The sequence below is a fragment of the Erpetoichthys calabaricus genome, chromosome 10 (assembly GCF_900747795.2).
Source record: "Erpetoichthys calabaricus chromosome 10, fErpCal1.3, whole genome shotgun sequence".
Taxonomy (NCBI): Eukaryota; Metazoa; Chordata; class Cladistia; order Polypteriformes; family Polypteridae; genus Erpetoichthys; species Erpetoichthys calabaricus.
The window spans coordinates 15,237,185-15,256,254 of record NC_041403.2 but is presented as its reverse complement, the minus strand read 5'-3'; the positions used below and the strand labels follow the sequence as shown (position 1 = coordinate 15,256,254).

Here is a 19,070-nt window from a genome sequence, read left to right as displayed (position 1 = left end):
ATACATAGACAGTAGAGTCCAGCCTGGCAACTGCAATTTGGGAGACATCACAAGACACTGCGAGTAGTTCTTCACAAAAGCACCTCAAGACTGCTAAGGCTTTCTTTCCCACTACTCACATCCTGGATATCAAAAGCCCTAACCCTCCCAAGCATCACATAACTAGATCTTTTCCTGGCACTAACTGTAATACTAAGCTTCTTGTTCTTTACTTGAAGATTTTGTTCTCTATTGCCTATTAACTCTGTACTGTTGGAAGAAACCGATATCTATTGTATTCATACTGAAAATCACCTCGGGCAAAGGAGTTGGCAAAAAGAGAATAACTTACAGTACAAATATCACATGCAACCAATAAAACAAATATATGAAGGGGCCTATACTTTTATGCAGTAATGTGTGCATACATTGTAAGGGTTTTTTTTTACTGCTCATCTGTTTAACCTTGAAAAGAAGTGGACAGCACAGATCCACTGTCCCCTGACAAGAATACTAGAATACACTGAATTGAGTGACTTTATATTATCTGAACTCATATCTGCAAAACTAAATACTACAGAAGAAGCAATACTTTCATACAAAGGGACAGTAAACCATTACAAATGAATCAAAAATACAAATAAAACATAACAGGAAGAGTGTAATTTAAAAAAATGAGATTTTTTTAACATAGAGCATTACAGTGGCACAGTATCATATGCTGGCCCAAACACTCCTTTTAATTTTGATACATTTTACCAGCCATTGTACAGTGGTCCTTGGAGCAATTTTCAGGTTAAACACCTTGCTAAAGGGCCCAACGGAGTAGGATCCCTTATGGTAGTGATGGGATTTGATGTCCTGGACTTACAAAATCTCCACACAGATTTGACGAAAATGTGCAAGTACTCCAGTTTCTCACATCCCATATATGTATACATTAAACAAATTGGAATCTTGGATTGAACTGGTAAAGGTTAATGAAAGTATGGTCTTCAACAGTTTCTAGATGTCTAGGGTCCAATAATGGTCCAAGCTGAAAAAATAAACTGAAGGATTACTGGCATAGCTTACTTACTTAGCTCAAATAAGTGTAGTTCAGTCGGCTTTTCTTAGTTAGAGATAAGGTCATGTCACATACACACAACAAAATGGCCCTTCTGCTTACAGGTCCACTTATACAACAATCAATATAAATCCCAGACAGGACATCTCCACTGTACTAGTTCTATGACTTCTAAAACCAAATGACTCCACCTGTGATGATTTATGTATGTCATATTGAAGGGAGTGAATACTTACAGGATCAATTATTTTGTGTTTTATATTCGTAATTAATTTACATCTTAGACCACAGGTGTCGAACTCCAGTCCTCAAGGGCCGCAGTGGCTGCATGTTTTCATTCTAACCATCTTCTTCATTAGTGAGCTGTTTTTACTGCTAATTAACTTCTTTTGCTTTAGTTTTAATTGACTTGACTCAGGCCCCTTATTTGTCTCTTTTTCCTTAATTAGTAGCCAAACACTGAGACAAACAAGCCACCATATGACCAGCTCACCTGTGCCCATCACACAATATCTGAAAATAAAGAAAGGTAAAGGTCTCAGTAAGGTTGGTCTCTCAGGTCACCAAAACATTTTGACGGTGTTCTTAGAAAACAGAATAATCAACAAATTTGGAAATATCTGCTGTGGTAGAATGAGAGCAGCAACAAGCCATTGAATTAAATAACGGGCTTAATTAACAGAAAGAATCAGCTTCTCATTAAGAGACTGTTTGGAGTGAAATTGGTTGGAGTTTGAAATCCCAGTTTAGCTGGTCATCTGTTGGCTCGTTTCATGTCTCATTTCTGTTTGGCTGCCATTTAATGAAGAAACAAATCAATTCAGAGGACTGAATCCTTAAAAACAGGGCTATTGAAATGAAGGGAAAAGGAATTAATTAGTAGTGAAAACTGGTCGCTGATTAGGAAAAGGGTTAGAATGAAAACCTGTAGCCACTGCGGCCCTCCAGGCCTGGAGTTCGACACCCCTGTCTTAGACATTCAACAGTCTTTTTATGGTGATCACGGCTTAAAAAAAATCAAATTAAATCCATTCAATATGTTATAACATTTAAATGCGAAAACTTCCATGGAGATGAATTCCTTTTATAGGCACTGTATGCATGTTAAAAAATTCTTAAACAAAAGTGGAGCTGCACGTGATGCATTTTTGCTCTTTACCGTAAAAATTTGTGTAAAATGTTTTGTTTAACATTGCCTTTTTAAATAAACTTTTAATTGCTTTTGAATTAAATATATTACACAACTGTTTAACTGATAGTTTACAATCTAAACAGTTCTTTTTGTTCCATTTCTTTCTTTTCAACACACAACGAATGTCTTACTTCTGCCTAAGAAATGAATCACAAGGGCTTGAGCCAACAGCATCTGCCCCGTCCTCAGTGTGCATCCCCATCCACAGTCGGAGGTAAAACTGGAGCCTTGGATTTGAGGGAACTCCTCCCTGTATGTCAGCCAAATCCGAGATGTAAAATCCTTTTGAAAGGCATCCACGTTCCCCAGAACAAACTCCTTCTCTGAGGTGCAGGCTGAGATGCTATCCATGGAGGCTTCCTCATCTAAAATGAAAGAATACATTACTGCCTACCAAGAAACACTGCAGTGCTTCCCAAATTCGGTTCCGGGGACCCACTGTGGCTGAAGGTTTTTGTCCAACCAGCTTCTGTTTTTACTTGGACTCCTGGGCTAATTAAGTGAACTGTTATTTCCCCAAGTTCTATGTTTTGGGAACAATATAGAAATTAGAAAACTAAGTTTGGTTAAAAAAAAAAAAGATATTAAAATGTACCAAGCAGTTATATGGTAATAACGTAATTTTTTCTTTTTAACAATATTTTCATCTTGATTTTTATTCTACTTTTCCAGGTGTTCTAATTGTTTAATTAATACATTATTTACTAATTAGTGGGTCTGATACTAAAATAGTTACAGCCTTTCATGTTTAGTGTTGTTTGCCTAGTGTCTGCTCTGCTCATTTTTAATCGTCATTAATAAGTTACAATGAAGGGGGAAAACTGGGCAAAATATAATGAAATGAACAAAAGAGAGTTAAGCATTTAAATCTACAGAAAAAGCAGAACTATTTCTAAAAATCTTATAAATGTAAAAATCATGCTGCTGTGTTTTTCTAAATCTATACATATAAAAGCCAAATACCACTGACTCACTTATCACAAAATCTCCTGAACCATGAGGACTTGGGACTTGAAATTTGGAATGTACATTACCCTTGGCCAATAGGTGCTCACTAAGAAACGGTTTTAAAAATTTCGTGGTCCAAGCACGAAATTTCTTATAGTTTTTTACACCCGTTTGTATGTCTGTCCACTTTTCACGAGAGAACTACGTAACGGATTTAGATCGTGTTTTTTTCTATAATTTGCTTAAACATTCCATTGATTTTGCAACTTTCTCATCGCGCTAAGTATCATAGTTCGCTTGCGGTACCGATTTATTAGCGCAAATCCAAGAGAGACTCATCGGGCTATGGGGAGGGGGGCAGGGCCCTCCTCACTCTTACATCTGCCTCGTGGCGTAACCTTAACTCCGCATAGCTAGCGAATGAGAGAACTACTTCACAGATTTAGATCTTTTTTTTTTCTATAATTTGCTTGAAGATTCCGGTTGATTTTGCGAATTCTCTCATTGCACTAAGAATTGTTTGCAGGATCGATATATTCATGCTAATCGAAGACAGAGGCTGTGGGCCCAGGGGAGGGAAAAGAGTGATGTCAGGAGTAGAGAGCTGGGTGGGGCCTTCCTCATTGTCCTTTTTCACTAATACGAGGGCGAAGCTGTGGAGGATGGATAGTGTAGAATAAGAGAAAAAAATACCAGCTAATTAAATGAGATCAGTGTTATCAGATGTCACTGATTATGAAGCTGGTTGGAACAAAAACTTGCAAGCCACAGTGGGTCCCCAGGACCGATTTTGAGAACCCCTGAAACACTACATAAATAAACTATTCAGGTCAATAAGAATCATAATCAATTTTAAAAGCAATAATAATTTTAAAAGCAACTAGAAAGTAAAATTACACATTTTTCTATCTTAGATGGAATACACGAAGAGCAATCTATATTAGTTTTGGTTAGAGACAAGGAGGAAAAATATTTGAGCTATCGTCAGTGAATTTTTAGGACTTTTCTGAATTGAGAAAATGTGAATTTTGCTATTATACATTGTATCCATGACTGCATATTATGTGTGCTATATAGAGTTTAAGATACAAGAAGCAATTAAAAGCAGAAAAATAATAAAGACATAGTATTACATAGTAACATATATGATAAGAGGGTGAAGGATAAAAAAGTGAAGGAAAGTCAATCCATTTCCTCTTATTCTGATTTAAGGGATTTGGGTTGTGTCTGGGGGACCTGGCTTACATCCTGTCATGAAAATGGTGGGAAGCACATGTAGATCTCTATTAAAGGATACACTTGCTTAAACTGAGCTCAATTTTAAGTATAGGCACAATGAAAAGCTGTGCAACGTAAACTTTGCACAGTAAAACGGAAAAGGTCTGAACCTAAACCTTCAGTTCTTAATTTGTAAAAGAAATATCTGCAGCACTTCAGAATAAGTACGCTGAATTTATTTCACATTCACAGCCTTACAGTCAGAGAAAAAAAGAGTAATTTGGGACTGATAACCAAGGGTCACTTTCTTTACGGATGGGAAAATTGAAAATTTAATTATTTTGTGTTTTATATTTGTAATTAATGTAGACAACTTTGAACAGGTCCATTGTCATTTTGACATTAAAGAGTCTTTTTCTGTTGATCAGTATCAAAAAAGCCAAATAAAATCTATTGTGATTAAATGCTGTGTAACAACAAGATGTGAAAACTTCCAAGGAAGTGAATACTTTTTATAGGCATCATAGCTTGTTTTAGATTTCCATAATCCTTTATGTGAAGAAGTGTTTACAAGCCTCCATCTTGAAAATGTTTCCCTCAACTATCAGTTGAAAGAACTGTGGTGCATTATTTGCATTATAAATTTTGAGGACCAGAATGAAGTCCTCCTCTAGCCTTTTATGTTCATGTTTTATGCCTAAATAGATCTTAATTAGTCTGTCTAAGCAGAACATGCCCTTTAAGTCCAGTGCCATTAAAAATTTGACAAACGAGAGGAGACCATTCAGTCCCTCAAGCCCGTATTTTGCCGTTCTTTACACTAGTTCACTTTCTGTATTATTGCAGTGAGGCAATCGGAACTAAACACAGTGCTTCACATTCAACCTCATTAGTGCATAACTGAATCAGAGCATAAATGTTGCCTGATTTGTAGTCAGCAGTTTTTAGAATGAGGACTGAGGGCCGGGTTATACTTCACGCTCAGAACACTTAAGTGCACGCGTCATGGCTGCCGTGTATTCCCAGTGTTCTTTTGATGCATCCTTGGAGCACATTGTCAGAAATTAATGCAACGTGAGCGTGAGTTGCAGTACCAGCAAAAATTTGGGTGCTCTCTGTGTTGAAGTTTTTGTATGCGACATCAGTATCGTCACTTACTATCAACATGTGATTGCAAGCTGAATTACAAATCTAACAGGATCAATCTACATGCTTCGATGTTTGATTGTTCATTGTGGTGAAGTAAATCATCAAACTTAAATGCTGACATGTGAATGTATTCATGGTGCTTTTCTTCATACATTTTTCACATAGGCAAAACAAGCATCACACATTTCCCATTGTAATGACGCGATACATTTAAAAGTCTCACACACCACCTTCTGTATTGCTAATGCCGTCTTTTTTTTTTTTTGCAGGAACTGTTATCTTTGACATCTTTCTTCTGCTTCTACAGCAAAACTGGACATTGTTTTATCACCATGATGATTTCTTGTGCTGCCACCTGATGGAATCCTTCAAACTTACTTAAAGTACGAGCGGAAGTACAGTCAGTACACAGCTTGCGTAGGAGTAGCATCCTCCATCACATGCGTTGTGTAGCGTAAGTACAGAGTGAGCCAAAATGAAGTACCCCATTTCTCAAGGACATTGCACAAGGTAGAGGCAGCCAGGTGGGTTGGGGTGGGGGGTGCTTTGATAGGCGATATCTTGTAGTTTTCATTTGGCAACATGCCTTGGTTTGGTGTGCACCGTGCTTTTACTGTCTAGGTGTTCTTCAAAAATAATGAATCTTGGTCTGGTGTGCACCGTGCTTTCACTGTCTAAGTGTTCTTCAAAAATAACGAATCCATCATCACTACGCAAAGTGCCTTCTGAACACACTTCAGCATTCCTTCTAATGGTTACGTCCCAAATCAGAAAACAATTCTTCAGTGGGTGGCTAAATTTAGATAGACAGGTACAACATTGAACAGAAAATCTCCAGGCCATCCTCGAACTGTACGAACGCCTGAAAACATAGCCATAAGGGCATCGATTTTGCAGTCTCCTAGACGTTCAGTGACCAAACATGCTTCTGCCTTAGGCATTTCCAACTGGAAGCTGATCTCTCTGCGTGGCAATGTTGGGTGGCCTTCACGTTTGCCTGATCTTGCTCCGTGCGATTTCTTTTTGTGGGTCTATCTCAAGTCAAAGGTATAAACACACCAACCTTGAAGCCCTCAAGGATGCTATTCGCCATGAAATAATCGCCCTTGAAATGGCCGAACGAGTCATGCGTGCGTTCAGAAATCGTCTCGAAGAGTGTATCGCTAATGATGACACCACCTTGAAGACAATTTTTACAACACAATTAAAATAATCTATTTTGTATACCTTTTCTTGTGTCGTAATGAAATTTATTTTATCTTGTAGCATTTTTGTAGAATAAACGTTTGTAATGTGGTACTTCTTTATGGCTCACCCTGTATATCCAAAGCCTTAGACTAGCAGCCCTTTGTCAACATTATAAGCTTTGTGTCAATATCCATCCCTAAGTTTGCTTCTTCTAAGTCAGCATTACTCATCTTGAATTAATAATTAATGTTGATTTACCTGCATGTAGCACTTGTATAAACCAAGCTGTGTTTTCCACTTCTTTGTTCAAAAAAAAAATCACGGCTCCTATTTAAAAACTGGCATTTAAAATAATGTCTTTACTTACCTTCAGCCTTAAAATGGTAACACTTTCCTAACAAAAAAACTGGAGAATTTCTGCTGAAGCGAGTCTTTGTTTTTAGCATCCAACCTGGAAAAAAATGAAAGAGGCAGACTTAATGAAGGTCTATACAAAGAAGTGTATCTAGTTTGTTTTGGGTTAGTCTTGCAGGGCCAGATGTGATTCTCAAATGAAAATACGCATCTGGGGACAAACCATTAAAAAGTGTACAAAGCACAGAGCCTCTGCCAAAAACACTAAAATTGCTCCAGTCCATGCATTTTAAACCGCCACCGGAGTTTTGAGGGAGAGAGCAAAAGATACTGACTAAACAACTTGACGATGAGAGAAAATAAAAAGCTAAAATTGCTGTTATTTATTCGGAATCTCAGTGGCACAAGTTAAGTTTAGCTAACTAAAGCTTAATAATTAATTTGCATGTTGTAATGAGCATTGAAACAAGGGAAACACACACACACACGTAGACCACCACAGTTATTGGGCTCCACACATTGCAGAAGTGCCCCTGTCTGCTACGTTATAGTGGTAACATCGGTATTTTACATCCTAGCACCGTGGGAGACATAGCAGTACAGTACTGTACAGTATATGGGTTTTTACCTTTACATTCTGTTTTTAGGTAATGTATTAAGGTAATTTTTAGGTAATGTATTAATGTATTAAGCTGAGTCTGCAACGAAATTAAAGTGCTTTGGGGGCATACCGTATTTAGGGTTTAAACTATAAAAACAGGCATTTAAAAGGGTTTTAACCACATCCAAAAGTCAGTTTTTCACAATTCGCCAGTGCTCTAGGAATGTAAACACTGCGAATTTTAGAGGTGTACTGTATATTACACATCTGGATTCAGTGAGACTACGTAAAACTAGGGTGTTGTACCGTGTTAGCCATTATGAATGTAGTGGGAAGTCAAGCAAAAATAACACCTTTTATTGGCTAACTAAAAGGATTACAATATGCAAGCTTTCAAGGCAACTCAGGCCCCTGCTTCAGGTGAGATGTATACAAAAATGGAATAAGGGTTTACATGGCATTTAAAAAACAGATTTCTGTGAATAACCACATTATTAAAGTGCATGTAAATGCACTCAGTGACAATAATGGCCCAATAAAACAAAGGCACTCAAGCTTGACAGTTGATTTCTATTTATTTTCTTCTTTTATGACCTGAAGATATACTGTATGTAACAGGAGTAATTTTTCTGCTTGTTTATATCTGGATTCATATGTAACTTTGTAAATTAAAAATATGGAAATTTTGGGCTTTCTTCTTATCAAACCATACTATTGTTCTACCATTTAAAAACAATTCATTAAAAAAAGCATTTGATGTGCCTAAGAAAATCTAAAAGACATACACAATCACACAAAACATTATTCTGCCACCACTTAAAACTCAGTTTGAGTTTAATATTTGTGAATTTCCCCTTGGGATTAATAAAGTATCTATCTATTTAACAATTTAAGACTGAAAGAAAAAGGGGATACTTCAACTTCACAAATTGCTGTCTGTAGGTCAGGGAGTTCATGATCCAGGAGACTGTGGGAGCATCAAGATTCAAAGCCTTATAGCGCAAAGCTTTTTCTCCAGCCACTGAGGCAGAATGGTGTTAAAAGCAAAGAACAATACCCTGAGTGGGGTACCAGCTTTGTCCAAGTTAGAGTACGCTTTGTGGAGCATGAAGATGAGAGCATCCTATACACCTATATGTGCCTGACAGGGTTTGTAGCCGTTTTAGGACCAGCCTCTCAAAGGTCTTAATGATATACCACGTAAAAGCAGCTCCTTGGGATCACTAGAATGCCCTTTCCTTGTCACTGGGAGCACAACAGGATATTTTCACAGCTGGTGAACCTTCTGCAAATTCAGAGAAAGGGAGAACAGGTGCTGAGAAAGGACACACATATTTTCAGCACCTTGGGGCAGATTCAAACTGGCCCTGAACCTTTGTTTATGCACAGCTTTTCTAGCTCTCTCCTCACTTGATCAGCAGGAACACACAATCCAGGGATTGGAGGGGGGCGGGAGACCACAGCTTACATGCAAAATTGCATTCTAATGGCACATCTTATTATGGATGACTCTTGGAGCGCCCACCCCAGCCATGAATCATGCAAATAAAGCCAAAATATGCAAAATAGTGTCTTTAGTGAAGAAAAAGGCACAGGGTGAGATGAACAAAGGCAGAAAAAAGTATCAAATAAACAAAAAACTGAAGCCCATCTGGGGCTACTTCTCCAGGTGTTAGGTTCTGACTGTGGGTCATTCACCTCATAATACTACACCAAACCACTCGTCGCTACTCTCACCTTTCATGTCTCAAATAGCTGCCTGAAAGCAGCAAGACAACCTGGAGTTACTTCCTGGGTGACATCTGGAGACGTCTCCCCGAGTCCAAGGTGTGCATTGCAAATTCTGGGTCCTCCTGCTCAGAGCTTCCTCTATCAGATCTAGGTATCCCTGCATCCCTGACCACCATACTTTGTACTGTAAATTAGGGATCAGCTCCCATGCTGCATGCCTTCTGAGGATATAACAGGTGCCCATAAATTGATAGTACAGGTCAGTTCCTTTTTTAGCCCCCACTGACTTCTTCCTTATGTCACTGTGAAAATTAAACACTTCCAAGGTACCTTCAAAAATGAAGAGCTGTTCCATTAATTAAAATGAAGTTATGTAGTTTAATACATTTTTGTATTGTATGATGCCAAAGACTGGCAGTGTGCTGCATATCAGGGTGTCACTGACACTCACTGCTGCTATCCTCCTTAAGGCGCCAGAGGTAAGTTGCAAAGTCAGAACCTTGGAAAGAAATAGCAACCTTCTTATTAAACTGACCTAAGTGGAGAAACTCTGCCTCAACTACAGTTGAAAATGATTATTATTCAACAGCAAGTGTATCTCTCAGGTTTGCAACACACACCACCATTTATTATTCTGGGTTTATGAAATCTCGATGGCGAGTGCCTGGTGGCCAGGCCTGCACCCATGGGGCTCGGCCGGGCACAGCCCGAAGAGGCAATGTGGGTCCCTCTTCCCATGGGCTCACCACCTATGGGAGGGGCCAAGGAGGTCGGGTGCAGTGTGAGTTGGGTGGTGGCCGAAGGCGGGGACCTTGGCGGTCCGATCCTTGGCTACAGAAGCTGGCTCTTGGGACGTGGAATGTCACCTCTCTGAAGGGGAAGGAGCCTGAGCTAGTACGCGAAGTTGAGAGGTTCCGGCTAGATATAGTCGGACTCACCTCGACACACAGCTTGGACTCTGGAACCAATCTCCTTGAGAGGGGCTGGACTCTGTACCACTCTGGAGTTGCCCCCGGTGAGAGGCGCCGAGCGGGTGTGGGTATACTTATTGCCCCCCGACTTGGAGCCTGTACATTGGGGTTTACCCCGGTGGACGAGAGGGTAGCCTCCCTTCGCCTTCAGGTGGGGGGACGGGTCCTAACTGTTGTTTGTGCGTATGCACCGAACAGCAGTTCGGAGTACCCACCCTTTTTGGAGTCCCTGGAGGGGGTGCTAGAGGGCATACCTTCTGGGGACTCCCTCGTACTGCTGGAAGACTTCAATGCTCATGTGGGCAATGACAGTGAGACCTGGAAGGGCGTGATTGGGAGGAATGGCCCCCCCGATCTGAACCCGAGCGGTGTTTTGTTATTGGACTTCTGTGCTCGTCACGGATTGTCCATAACGAACACCATGTTCAAGCATAGGGGTGTTCATATGTGCACTTGGCACCAGGACACCCTAGGCCTCAGTTCGATAATCGACTTTGTGGTCGTGTCGTCGGACTTGTGGCCACATGTCTTGGACACTCGGGTGAAGAGAGGGGCGGGGCTGTCAACTGATCACCACCTGGTGGTGAGTTGGCTTCGATGGTGGGGGAGGATGCCGGTCAGGCGTGGTAGGCCCAAACGTGTTGTGAGGGTCTGCTGGGAAAGTCTGGCAGAGCCCCCTGTCAGAAGTAGCTTCAACTCCCACCTCCGGCAGAACTTCGACCACATCCCGAGGGAGGTGGGGGACATTGAGTCCGAATGGGCCATGTTCCGTGCCTCTATTGTTGAGGCAGCTGACCGGAGCTGTGGCCGTAAGGTGGTCGGTGCCTGTCGTGGCGGCAATCCCCGAACCCGTTGGTGGACACCGGCGGTGAAGGATGCCATCAAGTTGAAGAAGGAGTCCTACCGGTCCCTTTTGTCCTGTGAGACCCTGGAGGCAGCTGATAGGTACCGGCAGGCCAAGCGGAATGCGGCTTTGGTGGTTGCTGAGGCAAAAACTCAGGCGTGGGAGGAGTTTGGGGAGGCCATGGAGAACGACTTTCAGACGGCTTCGAGGAGATTCTGGTCCACCATATGGCGTCTCAGGAAGGGGAAGCAGTGTAGTGTCAACACTGTATATGGTGGGGATGGTGCGCTGCCGACCTCGACTCGGGACGTTGTGGGTCGGTGGGGAGAGTACTTCGAAGACCTACTCAATCCCATTAACATGCCTTCCAATGAGGAAGCAGAGCCTGGGGACACAGAGGTGGGCTCCCCCATCTCTGGGACTGAGGTCACCGAGTTGGTCAAAAAACTCCTTGGTGGCAGGGCCCCGGGGGTGGATGAGATACGCCCGGAGTTCCTCAAGGCTCTGGATGTTGTAGGACTGTCTTGGTTGACACGCCTCTGCAACATCGCATGGACATCAGGGACAGTGCCGCTGGATTGGCAGACCGGGGGTGGTGGTCCCCCTCTTTAAGAAGGGGGATCGGAGGGTGTGTTGCAACTACAGAGGGATCACACTCCTCAGCCTCACTGGAAAAGTCTATTCAGGGGTCCTGGAGAGGAGGGTCCGTCGGATAGTCGAGCCTCGGATTCAGGAGGAACAGTGTGGTTTTCGTCCTGGTCGCGGAACAGTGGACCAGCTCTATACCCTTAGCAGGGTCCTGGAGGGTGCATGGGAGTTCGCCCAACCAGTCTACATGTGTTTTGTGGACTTGGAAAAGGCATTCGACCGTGTCCCTCAGGGAATCCTGTGGGGGGTACTCTGAGAGTATGGGGTACCGGCCCCCTTGATAAGGGCTGTTCGGTCCCGATGGATGGATGGATGGATGGATGGATGGATGGATGGATGGATAGATAGATAGATAGATATGAAAGGCACTATATAATAGATAGATAGATAGATAGATAGATAGATAGATAGATAGATAGATATGAAAGGCACTATATAATAGATAGATAGATAGATAGATAGATAGATAGATAGATAGATAGATAGATAGATAGATAGATAGATAGATAGATAGATAGATAGATAGATAGATAGATAGATAGATAGATAGATAGATAGATAGATAGATATATGAAAGGCACTATATGATAGATAGATAGATAGATAGATAGATAGATAGATAGATAGATAGATAGATAGATAGATAGATAGATAGATAGATAGATATGAAAGGCACTATATGATAGATAGATAGATAGATAGATAGATAGATAGATAGATAGATAGATAGATAGATAGATAGATAGATAGATAGATAGATAGATAGATACTTTATTAATCCCAGGGGGAAATTCACATATTCCAGCACGATCGTTGCCAGAGCCTGGTCCGCATTGCCAGCAGTAAGTCGAACCCGTTTCCAGTGAGAGTTGGACTCCGCCAGGGCTGCCCTTTGTCACCGATTCTGTTCATAACTTTTATGGACAGAATTTCTAGGCGCAGCCAGGGTGTTGAGGGGGGTCAGGTTTGGTGGGCTCAGGATTGGGTCACTGCTTTTTGCAGATGATGTCCTGTTTGCTTCATCAGGCCGTGATCTTCAGCTCTCTCTTGATCGGTTCGCAGCCGAGTGTGAAGCAGCTGGGATGAGAATCAGCACCTCCAAATCCGAGACCATGGTCCTCAGCCGGAAAAGGGTGGAGTGCCCTCTCAGGGTTGGTAGCAAGATCCTGCCCCAAGTGGAGGAGTTCAAGTATCTCGGGGTCTTGTTCACAAGTGAGGGAAGAATGGAGCGTGAGATCGACAGGCGGATCGGTGTGGCATCCGCAGTAATGCGGGCGTTGCATCGGTCTGTCGTGGTGAAAAAGGAGCTGAGCCGCAAGGCGAAGCTCTCAATTTACCAGTCGATCTATGTTCCTACCCTCACCTATGGTCATGAGCTATGGGTAGTGGCCGAAAGAACGAGATCGCGAATACAAGCGGCTGAAATGAGTTTCCTCCGCAGGGTGTCTGGGCTTTCCCTTAAAGATAGGGTGAGAAGCTCAGTCATCCGGGAGGGGCTCAGAGTAGAGCCGCTGCTCCTCCGCATCGAGAGGAGTCAGATGAGGTGGCTCGGGCATCTGATCAGGATGCCTCCTGGACGCCTCCCTGGTGAGGTGTTCCGGGCACGTCTAACCGGGAGGAGGCCCCGGGGAAGACCCAGGACACGTTGGAGGGACTATGTCTCTCGACTGGCCTGGGAACGCCTTGGGATTCTCCTGGAAGAGCTAGAAGAAGTGGCCGGGGAGAGGGAAGTCTGGGCATCTCTGCTCAAGCTGCTGGCCCCCGCGACCCGACCTCGGATAAGCGGGAGACAATGGATGGATGGATGGATGGGTTTACGAAATGCTAGAACAACACTGTAATTTCACTAATAATTGAACAAAATGCAATGAAAACTTCACTTACTGTATTTCACAGTGTACCATGCCGATACAAATTTTGACTTCAGTTTTTCCACCTCATCTGAATCAGTATTCTCCATTGTGTACACTCTGACACTGAATCCATCACAGCTTTTAAATTCAGATCAAGTCCTGTAATTGAAAACAAAAGTATATCGTATTACCAGGTACAGAGCTTATATTAAGAGAAAAATGCATTTCATTTTTTCATGCAGAAGCGAGACTGATATAACAGACGTCTATGGTGACCAACAGTATCTAAATCGTCCAAGAAAAAAAGTCATGTTAATTGTGTCACATAATCCACACATCACTCCCTCCAAGGTCCCAAACACATGCACGAGGGGGTACCCAAAAATAACCGGAATCTGTAACTGGCTCGCAATCTAGACTTAGTTGCGAATTTCTCAGCTAGGTGTTGCATACTTACAATATTGTTCGTACAGCATTCCGTGTCAGTTTTTCTTGATGCTTATTAAAATGTGTTCTGAAATTTTTGTGATGGGTGATCATAAAGAACAGCGAGTCTGCTTTAAATTTTGTTTTCTCTTAAGGAAAACAGGTGCTGAAACTGTGGCGATGCTTGAAACTGCTTTTAAAGAGGAAGCTTTAAGTAAAACGAGTGGTTTTTGTGCTTCAAAATAGGGGAAATGTCAAATGAGAACCAACCAAGATCTGGCCAACCTTCCACAATTAGGAATGACAAACAAATTTTGCAATGCAATTTACAAAGATCGTCGTCAGACTATTGAAGAGATTTCTGAATTGACTTGTGTCTCTTGGAGTTCTTGCTACCTTCCCTACTCGCATGATCTTTGCTCCGTGCAACTTTTTCTTGTTCCCGCGTATGAAAAAAATGAACTCAAAGGAAAGCGTTTTTTGTACCGTGGAGGAAGTCAAAGTAAAAATGCTGCAGTCATTGGACAACGTTCTTCTTCAGCAATTCCAAAAATGTTTCCACCAGTGGGAAAAAGGTTGGGACAAGTGCATTCATTCACATGGAGAGTACTTTGAAGGATACTAAAGTTTTACCAAGTAAAAATTATTAAAACTATTTTTTTTTTTTCAATTCCAGTTATTATTGGGTAACCCCTGGCATATTTATTAAAATATTGGAAATACTTTAGTACTACAAAAATACATCTATTACTCATTTACTGTTATGTAACAAGACCTTAACAAAGGCTTCTTTTGGTCTTTCTAGCTTTTGCAAAACATTAGAACAATCTAGATGAGAACAGGCCATTCAGCTTCAGTTGTATCCACTTGATTCTTCTAAAATAACATCAAGTCAATTTCTGAATGTCCTTGAAGTCCTGCTGGCATATAGAACATCACTAAATCGGTTATTTATCTCTGTGCAGTGTGGCATATCAACATGATGGCAAACTGAATTGTTAATATGAAGGACTCACAGGTCTTATACTAAATATGCACTACAAGAAAAATGTGTCTCAGTGAAGCCACATCAGATCACTCCAAAGGGAAATTTTCTTAGCAGGTCACATTGCAAAGATGGTGTGGCCTTTACTGATGCTGTGTAAGTGTTATGAAGATCCAAAGAAGTCTTTGTTAAGGTCTTGTTGTATATTTGTTGTATATTAGTAAATGAGCAATAAATGCATTTTTGCAGTACCTAAAGTGTTACCAAAATAGTGTTTAATAAGCCACATGAGCTAAAAAATATGCTCAGACACAAAGGAGCATTTGCGTGTGTACACATAACGACTAAATAAGTGCCAATATCAAATCATTTTCAGAGTGAAAGCCCATCTTCGGAAACACCAGTTTCTGAAAAATAAAATATTTATACACTAGCAAAATACCCACGCTTCACAGCGGAGAAGTAGTGTGTTAAAGAGGTTATGTAAACATATATATACATATACATACATATATAAACATATATATACATATCTACATATACACATATCTACATATCCATATACTGTATATACACATATACATACATACATACATAGTGCGTTGTAACACGGGTTGTGATTGTTACATGGGAGGTAGACGACAAATCACAGCTTCCCGCTTTCTAATCGGGCCTACGATTTGAGCTTTGACTGATGCCCAGATCCCACAGTATCTCCCCTTAGGAGAGGCGTTAGGCAAGTGTAATTGAATAGCAGTGCTGCAAGTTTAGCTTTACACCTGTTTTTAAGGCTTATTGACTAAAAAGGGCTTTCATGAAAAAAGTTAGGGCTTTGCTACAGGATACACCCCCCACAAGTTAAGGAAGTAAAAATAAAGGTATATATTTCTGTTTTATTTAAACCTTTTAAGTTTGTATGCGGGCGGTATGGTGGCGCAGTGAAAGGGTGCCAGTTAGGAGACCCGGGTTCGCTTCCCTGCGTGGAGTTTGAATGTTCTCCCCGTGTCTGTCTGGGTTTCCTCCGGTTTCCTCCCACAGTCCAAAGACATGCAGGTTGGGTGCATTGGCGATTCTAAATTGTCCCTGGTGTGTGGGTGTGTGTGGGTGTGTGCGCCCTGCGGTGGCTGGCACCTTGCCCGGGGTTTGTTTCCTGCCTTGTGCCCTGTGTTGGCAGGGATTGGCTCCTGTATTTAGGAAATAGCGGGTTGGATAATGGATGGATGGACATTTGTATGCATAGCCCCATTTGCCCGTTTTCGTTTTTTTTTCTTTCTTCAGTAATATTTCAGCAAACCCGGAGCTTGTCAGTTCAAATCCTGGTACTGACACCACTGTGTGACCCTGAGGAAGTCACTTCACCTGCCTGTGCTGCAAAAAACAAAAGTAATGTAACAAATTGTACCTCAGATGTTGCAAGTTGCTGGAATAAAGGCATAAGTCAAATAGATAAATATGTATTATATACATAGGAACTATTCATTTATTTTCAGTTAAGTCATCTGCAGCAAACCTTTATAAATGAGGGTTTCTCCTGTTTCTTCTTCATTGAGGTTTTCTCTTGGAGAGCTTTTTTCATTTCATTGAAAATTAAAGCAGCAGCTGCCAAAATATGTAGCTTTCTTATTAATTTTTTCAACATTGTGTAAAATAACTTTATAAAGTAACATAAAAGGTTTAAATACTGGTTATCCTTTTACACTAAAATATTACTAAAGAGATACAAAAAAAGTAAAATGCATATGTTGTTTTTCTTTAAGGAGATTAAATATTACTGAAGAAAGAAAAAAAAAACTAAAACAGCCAAATGGGGCTATGCATACGAAATTAAAAGGTTTAAATAAAACAGAAATATATACCTTTATTTTTACTTCCATAACTTGTGGAGGGTGTATCCTGTAGCAAAGCCCTAACTTTTTTCGTGAAAGCCCGTTTCAGTCAATAAGTCTTAAAAACAGGTGTAAAGATATTGACAATAAGCTACGCAAACCCACCAAGACATGGAATCGTTTAAATCAAGGCGCGAGTCGAAAAACACCATCCCATACTATTAGTTAACGATTAACACATTTCTATATGTATTGTAAGTATACAATACAACTGATAATATGTTGCGCTTATTTATCTGGTGTACCGACATTTTTGCACGTTTAACGGCTGAAATCCAACGTGGTTTGTGCCCTTCAGAATGAAAACAGTTTGCATTTACCTTTTTAATAAAAGGAGAGCTTTTAAGCCTGAGAAATCACCCCGTAAATGCACACGTTTAATTGCACATGTGTTAATATGTATGCTTACACACTGTTTCTTCTTCATTGAGGTTTTCTCTAGTATGTAGATTGGGATAATTACATTCACAATCTGATTGTATGGGTGGTTACCTACCAGGTAACGCTTATGGTTGGCCAGCAAGTCAGCTAACATCAGCCACGGTGCCTTCAGTTGTAAGAAGCAGATCATAGATAGTTTACTGTCAAATAATGCAAAGAGTACGCGACGCGTGTTTCTCCCTAATTCTTGGCTCATCAGGCGTAAGGCAAGTGTAATTGAATACGGCACTGCAAGTTTAGTTTCTTTTCAATAAAGTCAGGCGTTAGGCAAGTGTCATTGAATAGCGGCACTGCAAGTTTAGTTTCTTTTCAATAAAGTCAGGCGTTAGGCAAGTGTCATAGAATAGCAGCGCGTCATTGAAGAGCGGCGCTGCAAGTTTAGTTTCTTTTCAATAAAGTCAGGCATTAGGCAAGTGTCATAGAATAGCGGCGGTGCTGCAAGTTTAGTTTCTTTTCAATAAAGTCAGGCGTTAGGCAAGTGTCATTGAATAGCGGCGCTGCAAGTTTAGTTTCTTTTCAATAAAGTCAGACGTTAGGCAAGTGTCATTGAATAGCGGCACTGCAAGTTTAGTTTCTTTCAATAAAGTCAGGCGTTAGGGCAAGTGTCATTGAATAGCGGCACTGCAAGTTTAGTTTCTTTTCAATAAAGTCAGGTGTTAGGCAAGTGTCATTGAATAGCGGCGGCGCTGCAAGTTTAGTTTCTTTTCAATAAAGTCAGGCGCGCTTTGCAGCGGCGAAGTTCTGCTTTTAAATTTTTATTAAGAAGAAAAGAAAACCTTTTTAAACTGAGGGAAAACATACCAATAACAATTTGTTAAGGATCTGTTTTTTTTGTGAAGCTGCCTTTACACAGCCTGTCCGCTGTTTTATAAACGAACGCCATATAAGGCCGTCCTTTCTCCTTCACAGTCAGTTCACGTTATTACGTGTGAGGCGTGATGACGTGATACGCAACCCCGCCTCCCACAGCCAGCGAGCTGCCGTCCATTACTGTATATGGACAAAAAAGAGGTTCCAGTTATGACCGTTACGCTTTGAATTTTGAAATGAAACCTGCCTAACTTTTGTAAGTAAGCTGTAAGGGATGAGCCTGCCAAATTTCAGCCTTGCACCTACACGGGAAGTTGGAGTGAGTGAGTGAGTGAGTGAGTGAGTGAGTGAGTGAGTGAGTGAGTGAGTGAGTGAGTGAGTGAGTGAGTGAGTGAGTGAGTGAGTGAGTGAGTGAGTGAGAGTGTGAGTGAGTGAGTGAGTGAGTGAGTGAGTGAGTGAGTGAGTGAGTGAGTGAGTGAGTGAGTGAGGGCTTTGCCTTTTATTAGTATAGAAGAAACCAGCAGCATTAAAGCTAAATATTTCATTAGGTATTTGTATCCACAGTATAAAGAGGTTTGACAAATGAGGAGACCTTTCAGTCCATCAAGCGTATTTGTTTAGCTAATAGCTAACCTGTCCCATTATGTCATCCAGATCCTTCTTAAAGGTTCTCAAGGTTTCTGTTTCAACTACATGTCTCGGTAGTTTGTTTCAAATTCCTACAACTCTTTGCATAAAGAAGTGCTTTCTAAATGCTTTTTCCAAAGTAGTAGTTTAAAA

At 41.1% G+C, this 19,070-nt stretch overlaps 1 protein-coding gene across 5 annotated transcripts in view; it reads right to left on the bottom strand.

Moving 5' to 3' along the window:
- The window catches only part of atg4c (autophagy related 4C, cysteine peptidase), a 117,458-nt gene that overhangs the window by 44,111 nt on the left and 54,277 nt on the right, over nt 1-19,070 (bottom strand). For 4 of the 5 annotated variants that reach the window (XM_028810936.2, XM_028810935.2, XM_051932738.1 and 1 more), the window contains 3 exons: nt 13,774-13,901; nt 7,108-7,191; nt 2,369-2,602 (listed from right to left, as the gene is read on the bottom strand). In XM_028810936.2, coding sequence (XP_028666769.1) covers nt 2,369-2,602; nt 7,108-7,191; nt 13,774-13,849 — 394 coding nt within the window. In that variant the 5' untranslated portion in view covers nt 13,850-13,901. Of the gene's footprint in view, nt 1-2,368; nt 2,603-7,107; nt 7,192-13,773; nt 13,902-14,943; nt 15,022-19,070 lie in introns of those variants that run through there. The other variant, XM_028810937.2, reaches the window with a different exon arrangement.